The sequence below is a fragment of the Drosophila navojoa genome, chromosome 4, assembly GCF_054131105.1.
Source record: "Drosophila navojoa isolate 15081-1374.11 chromosome 4, UAZ_NAV_1.0, whole genome shotgun sequence".
Classification (NCBI taxonomy): Eukaryota; Metazoa; Arthropoda; class Insecta; order Diptera; family Drosophilidae; genus Drosophila; species Drosophila navojoa.
The window spans coordinates 18,540,910-18,553,564 of NC_142892.1; the positions used below are offsets into that span (position 1 = coordinate 18,540,910).

At 38.7% G+C, this 12,655-nt stretch overlaps 2 protein-coding genes across 3 annotated transcripts in view; one reads left to right on the top strand and one right to left on the bottom strand.

Annotated features, from left to right (window-relative positions):
- bbg (PDZ domain-containing protein big bang) overlaps positions 1 to 12,655 on the top strand; it is a 268,523-nt gene that overhangs the window by 20,324 nt on the left and 235,544 nt on the right. For both annotated transcript variants that reach the window (XR_016196692.1, XM_089259489.1), the window contains exon 3: positions 9,289 to 11,875. Coding sequence is in view for 1 of the 2 variants with exons in the window: in XM_089259489.1 (XP_089115615.1) it covers positions 9,462 to 11,875 (2,414 nt within the window). In the remaining variant the exon portion in view is untranslated. The remainder of the gene's footprint in view (positions 1 to 9,288; positions 11,876 to 12,655) is intronic.
- LOC108651835 (uncharacterized) lies at positions 1,387 to 2,444 on the bottom strand. The gene has a single exon (XM_018101739.3). It carries the CDS (start codon positions 2,205 to 2,207, stop codon positions 1,602 to 1,604), a length of 606 nt encoding a protein of 201 aa, XP_017957228.1. The 5' UTR covers positions 2,208 to 2,444; the 3' UTR covers positions 1,387 to 1,601.

Consider the following 12,655-nt stretch of genomic DNA (forward strand, 5'->3'; position numbering starts at 1 on the left):
CCAGTTGACAAAAGTTTATCTCTATCCCAATGGCGAGCAGGCACAGTCCAGGCCCAGCCGTGCCATGGCTGTGTCGCGCTGCAGCGATTTAATGGATTTTCAAGTTATTTCTGGTATTTTGTTGTAGTTCGCCGCAACTGCAGCAGCAGCAACAGCAGCAATTGTAGCAACTGCAGCAACTGCAACTGCAACTGCAGCGCAAACAAAGATATCTCGCAAACTCGTTTCTTGCCTGCGGCCAAAGAAAATGCCGCATAATTGTCGACTACAGTCGCTACAGTCGCATGAGGAGGAAGGAAGAGGTAGAGAGGGAGCGTGGAGATAGGAGACTTCGTGGGGATTGTTGACCAAATCGACAATGTTGTCAATGCAGCCGCTTTGGCATTTGATTTTATTTTTAACTAGACTGCAAATGAGCCAAGGCATTGCAAGTACGAGTCGCACAGACTGGGGCGGGGTGGGGCGGTGCTGGTTGGGGGCATTGCAATAGGCGCACTACAGATTTAGCACTGCAATTAACATTTTTATCGGGAACTCTGCTGAGCCGCGAACGAATAAGTATTATCAAAGCATTATCTTAGTTTTCGTATTTCGATATGTGTGCTAAATATATTTTTTTACAATTTTTCTTTTACTATATCTATTATTTTGGACTCAAATTGAAGTTTTTACCTGGACTATTAAGGCTCCAGAACAATTTTTATAAATATTTAAATTTTTCGTTTTCAAAGTTTAGTTTAAAATCTTAGTTTTCGTATTTCGATATGTGCGCTTATTATATTTTTAACAATTTTTGTTGCACTGTATTAGGCAGAAAATCCCTTTTCATAGGACGATTTTTATAAATATTTTAAATTTTTTAAATATATATATAATATATGCAAATGGATATATTTTCTGAATATTGCTTGTCTCAGTATTTGGCTATATTATTTTGCAATAATTGAGTATTATATTTGGGATTTTAAGTAAGGAATGCAAACATTCCCTTTCGGAGAACAGAATAGGAATACACACATATTCTTATGTTTTTGCATGAATAAAATTGTATTTACTGTATTATAATATTATTATATAATATATAATAATAATAATAATATATATAATATAAATATTTTTAATAAAGAAAAAAGTATATACCTATTAATTTATTTATAAAAATATGTATTATTTTTAAGGAATGCATTATTCATACTATATGCTACCAAATTCATGTAATCTTCCTAGCTATTTTCCTTACATGCCTAGCCTATGTTAATGATTCAGCTTAACATATGTATATATATTCGAAATTTTTCTATAAAATCTTAAATATGTCTATCGTCGCAGAGGTATTTCTTTTACAATATGCTAGTCTCACTCGAGAGCTGTCCAAGGTCAAACTGGAGTAATTCTCACGCTTCAGCTCACGTTTATAAATGATTGAAAGGGAAACCCAATTATAAGCAACTTAAGATATATAAGAAGTAACATTATTTATACATATGTATATACACAGATAATCACACGAGTGCATTTCCTTAAAAGACCTTCTGGGAAAAAAGGAAGCAAGGAGAGGCACGTCCTATAATATCAACTTTGAACTTATTACCCCAAGACGCTCAGGCGCAGCCCCTTCTGTGCAGCGTCCAATTGAATCGCTCAATGGCTTTGACTACAGATTGCAGTTCTCGCTGGATATTCGCACTCTGCACGATCAGCTCCACACAGTGCTCCCAGTTGCCGCTCGCCAGCCGCAAGGTGTACGGCACCAGGGCGCCAAAGATGCGATTGATGGGACGCAGAAAGCCGAGTTTTTGGTTCAGCTCGTGTCGCAGCAGCTTGAAGGAGCTGCACCAACCGATGCATTGTTCGAGCAGGCGACAGAGTGCGCGGCAGGGCGTGGAGAAGCTGCTGCTGAAGCTGGAACTGGCGCTGGAGCTAGGGAGCCGCGTGATGGTGGTCAAGTGGGGTCGTCCCTGCTGCATTCGCGTCTTGGCCAGCATGAGCCGTGCTCTGGCCGTCTGCGTCTCCAGCTGGAGCTGCAGGCCTATCCGAGCCTCGATTAAGTGCAGCAAGTTCAGGTGCAGGATATCCATAAGGCAGCCCGTCTCCTCGTCAATCGTTTGGGGCGTCGTCGTTCTCGTTCTCGTCCTTCTCGCCGTCGTCTCATTATTCTCTGTTCTCTGCTTTGTTTGTTGTTTGCTTTGCTTCTTCTTTTTGCCCATGTTAATTCGTTAATTCGCTTCGATTTATCGCTCCCAATCGTCGTAGCTCTGTTCACTGTACTGCAATTCTCTGGCAGTAAGCTGTTCTCTACACTTATCCCAGTCCCTTGCTTTAATCGGGTTTAATTTCCTTGAAAATTGAATACATTTATTAAAATTTTGAGTAAAATCTCGAAGCTTGTAAATATATGTAAATTTGTTAAAGAGTTTAATTTTTGTTAATAATATTTTTGAATAATACTCAAGTTAATAATCTAATAATAATATAATTATTTAAGACATTCTTTACAAATAAAGAAGTTGCTCTGAAAGCTATGTGATAACTGTAATAAATTAAATGATTTTAGCTCATATAATAATTTGTTTGGAAAACATCGAATTTTTAATATAAAATAGGCTAAAATTATAAAATCATATTAAATTAAATAAAATGTCTCATTAAGATCTTTTAAATTACAAATAAGTATATTACCGGAGACATTGTTTTTAAAGACTTTTTTTTAAATAATTAGGGATTTATTTCAACAGGAAAGTTTAAAAATGTTATCTAATAAGTTTTAATGTAATAATTATTGATTTATAGTCTGGCTTAACTTCTGTTGACCAAAAACATTTAAATGGCTAAAGAACATTTCTAAAAGAAAAGGTATTTGAAATATATATGGTAAACAAGAATTGGACCAGATTCTTTAATGATATTGGCAGCTTAAATTGAAATCTAAAATTGGAATAAACGAATTAAAATGTGTAATTAAATTTGAATTCAATTTAAAACAGAAAAAGAGAGTAGGTGTTAGACTTTAATTTCATTTGGTTGAAAGGAGTGTAGAAATTCTTGATTTGTTCCAAAAAAAAAAAAACATTTTTATGACTACTTTGCATTGCTGATGTCATATTAGCTAAAGTTTTTTTTGCAGCCAGGCAATAGACTTTGTTATTTTATGACTAAAGCTTGAAAGAGCTTAATGAATTATTAAAATATTAAACAGTGTTAAAAATGACTATTCTTCATAAAAAAAATAAATAAAATAAATAAAGTAAGAAAGCTTTAGCCTAAACTAGCCATCTAAGAGAAAACTTTCAAAGAGCCAATTTAATTTAGTTCATCTGTTCAGCTTTATAAACGAAGAAATTTTTGAAATTCTAATTCTATTAACATACGCAGCATGTATTTATTCTAATATACTTCTTGATTAATTCTATTTCCTTAATATCAACAGCAATCGATAATTTGATTCAGTTCATTGTTTAAATGTGTTTAGTCTTTCAGCTATTGGTTTATCATGCCTATATAAATCTTTGACTCTGCTATATATATACCACGCACATCTATAGTTCACCTGAAATGCTAAAAATGCTAGAACTGGTTCTTCTTTTGTTCGTGAAGATTTGTTGCTTGTGCAGTTTTTTATTAGATTTTTGTCGAGTTTTGGATTATTTCTTTTTTTGGTAGGCGTCTTTGGGCCACGCTTCGCTTGGCATTTTAGCATATTTCTCACATAAATCGCCGGCGAGTTGGGTAGAGAAATTTTCACGCCTTGCTGACCATTGGCCAAGACGCTGAGACGCTAAGGCGAAGGCCTGCTCTTTAATCAAAATTGTGAACAAAACTTGTGCCAAAAAGTGCTTAATGCAACGTCCCCTTTCCCACTCTCTCTCTCTCTTTCTGTGTTGCTCTCTCTCTCAATGTCTATTGCTGCTGGCAAAACCGCAAACATTTTAATAAATTGCCAGTTATTAGTTGACGGCAGCAGGAAAAAGTGCAATTAAAATGCATTCGCGAATAAGGCGAACGGGGAACGGAAGTTTGAGGCAAAACAAATTAGCATTAACATTGGCTTGGTGCAAAAGAGACAAAGCGTTGCGGACCAAAAGGAGAGCAAAAACTTAGCGAGTTAGTTTCCCATAATTTGCGTAAAGCTGCGCACATAATGAGCAGCAAGGAAGGGGGAGAGAGAGCGGGAGCAGGTAAAAAGGGGAAGTGGCAGAGGAGCATTGAGTGGAGAGAAGGAAGTGGCAGGTGTGGAGAGTTTGCTATGCGCTGGTCAATTGCATAGCGCAAATGGTGTGAAATTTTTGCACAGTGTCGGCAAAGCAGTGGTAAAAGCAGTGCAGTAGCTGTTGCTTTCAAGTGAGCTGGAGAGAGGGAGAGAGAGCGAGAGGGGCAGATAGTGCTGCTGCTGCTGCTGTTGCATTGTTTTCAACCGCACTTAGTTTTTGTTATTATTATTGCTGCTGTTGAAATTTGCATAAATTGTTTTAATTAAGGCATTTAAAGCATATTTTGCTAAGTGGCTTTTTAGCTGGGCAAGCATTCAACTTGCTAATGAAATTAAAAAGGAAGTGAAATGCACAAAAACACACACTTATATTATTAATAAATATGCACATATGTATGTATGTGTGTGTGTGTGTGTAAGCAAAGCAGTTTATATCGTATTTAAATGCATAGAGAGAATTTCGAATTGAAACTTTGATTTAAATTGGTTTTCTTATTAACTTTAAAAAGCTTTCTTATTAGCTGTACTCCGTTTGCTTTAAGCTTTGTGTATTTTAATGGACATTTGATAACCGTATTGGAAATAATTAATGTAGAGTATCAAAATATCTATATATACATATAGTCAAATATATAAGATATACCATAAAGTTATATCGTACTTAGCCATGGACTTAAAACTATGGTTATTTTCTAGTCAATGCTCTTTCACGTTAAGAATTAATATAAGAATATATATTTGTTTCATCGTTTTTAAGGCTAATGAAGTGAATTTAAAACAAAATGCTATTCAGCTAAAAAAGGAAAGGCCCTTAGTAATTGGCTTTTGTTGTTAGATAGATAGCAAATATTACTATTTTATCTTGTGTATATAATCCGTCATATAATGGATAATCTATATAGGTGCATACATATGTACATATATCACTATTGTTTTATATATCATTTTATATATAATCTTGCATACAATAGATAATCTATATAAATGTATACCATAATGATTTAATATATCATTTATGTAGATATATCTAAGCATTTTAATATATTATCATCTCTTTATAATCTTTCTTTGAACAGATAATAATTATCTTATTTATGATGTAGATATTCCTAGCAATATTAATATTTTATCATATGTTTATAATCTTTCATAGAAGAGATAATAATTATCCTATATATGATGTAGATATTCCTAGCAATATTAAAAATTATCTTAAATATCATATAGATATTCCTTGCATTATTAATATTTTATCGTATGTACATGATTATTCATATAAGAGATTATCTTTAAATGTATGTCATAATTTTCTTTTATATGATATAGATATTTCTTAGCATTATAAAATCATTATTGTATCATTTCACTTTTGCTGCCTTTTCGCTTCTCTATGCCTCCGAAATTCCCTTTGATAAATAAAGTTACAACATTGTTGAGAGCCATTGCAATTCGGGTGAAATTTTCACGTTTCCCTTTTTGGTTCCTTTGCGTGGTTCATCTAGCTAATGGCGTTCCATGGCACAGTTGACAGGCTGCAACAGTTTTTTTTATGGCTTTTTTCGGTTTCTGTTGGTTTTGTTGTTTTAGTCTGCCTCACTGTCAACAGAGCTGAACAATTTTTATTTATGCGCTTTTGTAGCGCCAAAATTCTTGACGGCAGCCGTCAGTCAACACGGTTAGATTGCCCGGCAGACGTGGCCAGGGACAGTTGTTGCTGTTGCTGGAGACGGGAGAGACAGACAGACAGACGGACAGAGAGACAGATAGACAGACAGAGTTAGCTAGCTGGCAATATGGCGGAGGCAGAGGCCGTTGCGGCAATGGCAAGCAAACAAACTGTAAACTGGGGAACGCCACTCAAAGTCGCGGGGCTTCCTGGCTGACACAGTTCGGGCGCCCAAGAAAGATGCATTGGCCAACACAGTTGGCTGACGAGAGCGTCTATCGGAAGCCTTTTGCTTGCCAACTCTAATTGAAGTCGATTGCATAGCTTGCAGCTTACTTTTTTTTTCTCTTGCTGCTGTTGTTGTTGTTGTTGTTATTTAATGCTGCAACTAACTTTGACATTATGCGCCACAAATTGTGGCAATTTAAGCCCAATTTAAGTCGCTGCAACAGCAAATATTTCACAGCTCTAGAAATGTGAGGCCAATGAAGCGAATCAGATCCGTTTTTCTGCACTCTCTCGCATCTTTCTCTCGCTAATCCTCACGTTTCAAGCGTGTCTGCCACATTCATTCGTCTAAAGGTAACAATTTATATAATGAAACTGATTTCAAATTTGTGATGTACGGGGCCGAGCCGAGCCGCGCCGGGCCGGGCCGGGCCGCAAGCGCGAGCTGAGCTTCGTAATTACCGGGCACAGCCTTAGCTTCAGTCTCAGTCGTAGCGTCAGCCTCAGTCTCAGCCCCAAACTTGGCCAAAACAACAGTTATAAAAGAGGCGTCCAGAAAAGTCAAAAAAGAAATATAAAAGACAACATGCCTGAATGATGCAGCGTGAACCACAACGAAACTTAAATACTCTGCTCATAATTGGCTTATAAATATTGGCTGTGAATGTAGATAAAGACCAAAAGTTAAATATTTCTATAAAAAATAAATAAAATGTATTAAAATTTAAAATCTTTAAAATTTCTTCAAATTTATTATGCCCTTGGTAGAATTAACAATTAAACATTGTAGTTCAACTGTAAGAATTTTGATGTTTATTTAATCTTTTTTCTTCGAGTTCTTTCAAACAACGAATTTGATTTATTTATTTTTCTTTTATTTTATTTTTTTGTTATGTTAAAAAGGAAATATATATGTATATTCTTTATTTGTCGCATATTATTATTATTTATTTTTAACAAAAATAATACTTGATTTAGTTAAATTAATAAAAGAATTGGAAATTTAAATTTGTACTCAAAAATAATAAAATTTAATTAAAATGATTTTTAATTCAATTTAATATATGCTTTATTTCCAAATTGTTACATGTTGCTAGAAACTAGCTTATTTTTCTTTATACAGAGTTTAGACTTATTTATGGTGAATATATATACATATGTATTTTTAGTTTGTGTTCTAAATTAAAATTCCCCGTTAAAAAAATATAACTACAGGTACATAAAAATATTTAAATTATTATAGGAAATTCATTGTAGCTTTTAATAAATAGTTCATTAATTAAAAATTTAATTTAATTTTATAATAGAATATTAAGAAAACCCATTATTATTATTAACCAGTATTTATATTTATATATATTTATATTTTTTGAAGTTGGCCAAAAATATATAATTTAGAAAACTTACATTTTTATAATTATATTTCATTTATATAAAATATATATTATTATTTTAAAAAATTTTGTTCCTAAATTATTAAGTTTATATATTACACATATTAAATATATAAATTTTACTTAAATTTTTACAATTTTGACAATATTATCTCTAGCCTCTCATATTATTTTGCTCTCGCTTTGATTTGTCATGCCCTCGTTAGGGTATTTGAAATTGAGTGAAGTGATCGAAACAAGTTTAAGAACTGCACGGACTGGTGGTGTCAGTGGTGCTGGTGCTGGTGCTGGCGGTGGTCACCTGTTTGGCCGGCTCGTTGGGATGCGTTATTTCGATGGACATGCCGAAATGTATTTGTGCCATTGGCAGCAGCAACAGCAGCAACAGCAGCCGAGGAAGAAGAAGAAGAACCGCAACATGATTTGGCAACTTGGCAACTTTCTTGCAGCAACGCGCTGCAACTTCGAGGGGGTTTAGAAAAAAAAACCCGTTGCTTAAAAAAGCAAAACCAAAGACAACATTAAAAAAAAAAATCATCTGTTGAATCGCGCATCTTCGGCCCAACCCACCTGACTGACTGGGCAAGTTTTCGTGTGGGAGTCGCTTGCCACATTTTGCGGTTACTTTGAAAAATCTTTGGAATTTATTTTGTTGTATTTTCGCCTTAATTCTTTCTTTTTGTTTGATAAAAAAGAAAGTTGACATAAATTGTAAGCCTGAAGTGTGCTTTTTTTGCTGTTGTTGCTTTTTTTTGCACTCGCCCAGTTGAAGTTGCGGTAGCAACAAAAGTTTGCCATTTTCTGTCTCTTTGTTGTTGTTGTTGCTGTTGTCTTGTGTCGTGTGCAGGAAGGAAATAGTTTTGGCTGAAGGCTGCTGCGGCCAGAGCTGGGGCAGACAACGAGGGGGAGAGAGAGTGGGAAAGATGCCAAAAGAGTTGTTAACTGGGAACAGTTTTTTTTCTCTGTTTGTTTTTTGGCAACTTATTGTGGGATTTCGGTGTCGAAATGAAATGCATTTGAAAGTTTCTGTGAAGCAAGTTAATCGCCTGTGAGTCTGTCCATCTGTCTATCTGTCTTTCGGGTTATGGCTAAACTCGTGGACAGCTTGAAATCAAAAGCAATTTGATGATTGAAATTGTATTTTGACTATGAAAAGCATTATTAGTAAATGGACTCACAAAAGACGTCTGCACAGCAGCTCCACTCGAGTCAATTAATAAAAACGGTTTTTTTTAGCATAAAAGAAATATTTTGCATGGCCGAAAGTAAATTTAAATTTAATATTTTATGTATTGTTATATATGTATAAAATAATATTCGCGAGACTTTCTAAAACTTGTCAAAAAATTTAATTATAACAAAATTTATTTGTATATTGTAAGCATTTTTAACTGCTGATATACATTGATTATTTTTGTTCATTTATTATTTATATATTTTTATTTATATATTTTTATTTATATATTTTTTATATATCTCTTAAGATTTTATATATAAATATTTTTTGTTTTTCAAATAACTATTTATTTTTGTTGTTAAATTATTTTTTATATATAAATATTTTTTGTTTTTCAAATAACTATTTATTTTTGTTGTTAAATTATTTTCTTATTTATTAAATATATTTTATTTTATTAAAGATTGTAGTTTATAAACGTTTAATTTTTTGTATATTGAAATTTATTTAATTATTGTTATACACATTTGTATTCTTTTGTAATTATTTTAATTCCTTTAAATTAATTTAATTTATTAATTTATATTATTTGTTTTTTATTTGTTTCCTTTTACAGCACAAATTTCATTTCAATCAACTGAACTCAGCTGGGACATCAACCGCACAACCGAAGATCACAAAAGCTTAGCTCTGGCAACTACCAACCACGAAATTCACCAACGGGTATCTAGCGCATGCACAAACCTAAAAGATCAACAGCGCCGCATGCCTAAAGCTTAGCAGCTCAGCATGGCCTCCACAGCAACGACAATGTCGCAAAGCAAAGACACAAACCCAACAGCAGCAACGGACGATGATTACGTAACCGTTGTTGAAGTCGACGATCCCACATCGTCCACCAAAGACACAAACCATTTGAAGAAGCTAGTCAAACGGCAAAGTTCCGTCGCCGAAGACTCCTCATTTATTACCGTGCTGACGATCAACGAACAGCAACAGTTGCTGCAACAGCAACAGCAACAGCAACAACAACAGCAGCAACAGATTCAATCAGAAACAGATGAGGCGGAGCATGTAACCGTCTATCGTTTGCCAGGCGAACGCCTAGGCTTTGGCCTTAAATTTCAGGGCGGCACCCGCAACACGGAACTGGTGCAGAAGCTATTCATACAATCATGCGCCGCCGACAGTCCCGCCGCCAAGGTGGCCACCAGTTGGGGCCATTTGCGCGAGGGCGACGAAATCCAAAGCATCGATGGCCATCAGGTCTCGCAAATGACGCGCATCGAGTGCGTGCGCTGCCTCAAGGACAGCGTGGCCATACATCTGGTGGTGCGCAACGGCCACGGCCAGAAGCCGCCCAGCGAGGATGAGCATCAATCGGAGGTGTCCATTTCACTCAATGCCCAGCCACCGCCGCCGCCGCCAGTGCCGCCACGCAAGCTGGTGAAGCGACAGAACTCCAAGGAGGGGCCGGCCTCAGTGCAGCTTGTGGTGGAGAAGCCGCTGACACCGCCGCCGGATGCCGAGTACTACATCAATCTGTTTGCCGAGTCCCTGAAAGCGGGCTCTGAGTCCGATGACACGGCGAGCACCATATCCACCGTCATCGATAAGCTCTCCATGGGCTCCAATTACTCATCGGACACCGAGTTGACCAGCAGCCTGAACGGGCCCGAGCTGGCCAAGCTGGTGCAGCCGTTCACCCTGCTCGAGGAGGAGTTCCAGCTGGAGCAAACGTTGAGTCAGCCCAAGCTAATCATACCGGGCAATAATTACGAGAACATTGAATTCAAGACCGAGAAAGTCAATGACTACGAAAATGTGGAGCTGAAGAGTCCGCTGAGCACGCCAACGCCCAAGCCGCGCGTGCTGCTGGCCACTGTGGAGCCCAAGAAGCGCTCCATTATACCGATGCCGCGCAAGATCGCCACGCCCAGCAAGCTGCCCATCGAGGTGTCGCCGCCTCGTATACCCACAGACACGCCCACAACGCCCACCACTGAGCCGGTGAAGGAGATCAAGAAAGATCAAACGAAGATACCCAAGGCCAAGCTCGCGAGCTCCATAGTCAGTCCGGGCTTCTCGCGCGCCAAGACCGAGGGCGAGATCAAGCTGCATCTGCAGCCCGTTAAGCAACAGTCGCCGCAGCTCAAATCGCGCATACCCATTGTCACAACACCCGTGCAGAAATCCCCGCCAGCTAACAAATCGATGACAGCATCAATGGTCGCCCTGTCGCCGACGTCGCCTCTGGCTGTCAACTCCAACATTCCTCGCCTGCTGCAGAAGCAAAAGTCGGAAACAGACCTGAAGCTGGGCTTCTATCGCAGCAAGTCCAAGGACATGAGTCCCGGCCCAGGACATCTGCGTGCCCCGCTGCAGCGGGCCAACTCTGCAGAGGCGCCGGCACGCACCACACCTGAGCGCACGTTTATACCTGTTCTGCTCAACAGTGGCACGCGGAGCAGCTCTAACTCCACAGAGTCGCTGAGCTCGATCTGCAGCAATGGCAGCACTGGTCGCTCCCCGAAGGGACCCAAGCCGAAGCCTCCCGAGCGCGTTCAGTCGCTGCAGAAGACGCAAATCCCCAAGCTGCAGTCGCTGCCAACGACGCCGCCGCAGCAGCAGCCGAAGCTGAGCATGCAGACCTTCAGGCAGTCCACCAACGGCACACCGCCTGCCACGCCCATGAACACGCCGTCACCCACGAGCAATCGTGAGATACGCTTCAAGATCCAAACGTACGAGAGCAAGACTCAGGAAGAGGACAAGCTGCCCAGCCTGTTCGATCTGGTGCACAAGCAGGAGGCAGTCGAAAAGCCGGACACGTCGCCTAAGCCCCAGCGCGACATTGCAGCCCTTTTGGCAGCAGCAGCTGCCGAGGCGGCTGATCTGGCCAGAGAATCCCCGCCGCCGTTGGTCGTGGGCAAGTGCACAAAAATTGTGGACGACACTCAAAGCACAACATGCTATTCGAGCTCCAGCAGCGACGAGGATGAGGGCGACCAGGATGACGTGGATGCCGCTGAGCGCGAGTATATCTGTGAAGATGGCGAGAAACTGGGTCCCCCCGAATTGATCAATGGACCAGGACCCTCCGAGGCATACTTTAATATGTATTGGCATTCGAATATGTTGCCAACCATTGGAGAGGTGGAGGAAGAGTTCTCCTCCTTGGAGCCGCAATCCTTGACAAATGGGTGAGTTGTGGGCGGGCAGAGAGGGTGGGATGGGTGGTGAAGGGAGTGGGATAGGATATAGAGTGTCTGGAAGAGAAGTTCGTCAAGAGAATCCAGAGAGAGAGAGAGAAGGAGTGGGGGTAGAGTCTAGAGAAAATGTATGAAGTAAGAGTGCATCAAGAGAATCAACAGTGGATGGAAGAGTTAATTAGATAATGAAGGCATAAGTATAGACTCTAGAGAAAGTTTATGGAATTGGAGTGTTTCTAAAGAATCAAAAGAGAGAAAGCGAGAGAGAGACTGGTTTGGTATTAATGGGATTGCAGTAAAGTCTAGAGAAGGTATATGAAGTGAAAGTGTATCAAGAGAATCAAAAGGGGGTGTTAATTGGAGATAGAAAGGTATTAGAATAGCCTTTAGAGAATGAATATGGAATTTGAGCGTATCTAAATAATCAAGAAGGAGAGAGAGAAAGACAGAATGAGGATGGTTAAATCGTGATCGGATTGAAATAGAGTCTAGAGAAACGGTATGAAGTGAGAGTGTGAGAATGAAAAGAGGGTGCAATCGCTGATTGGAGAGTGAGAGAAGGTGTATGGAATTGGAGCGTTTCTCTATAAGAAAGAGAGAGAGAGACTCTAATGATACCCCTCCCAGAAAGATAGACAAAGAGACAAAAGAGAGAGAGAAAGAGAGAGTGGTTTAGAGGTGGTCTACAGAAGAAATGAAATATAATAACTGAGAGTTAAAGGAGATGTCTCTTAAGACAGAAAATATATCAAATGCAGCTCAATAGATCTC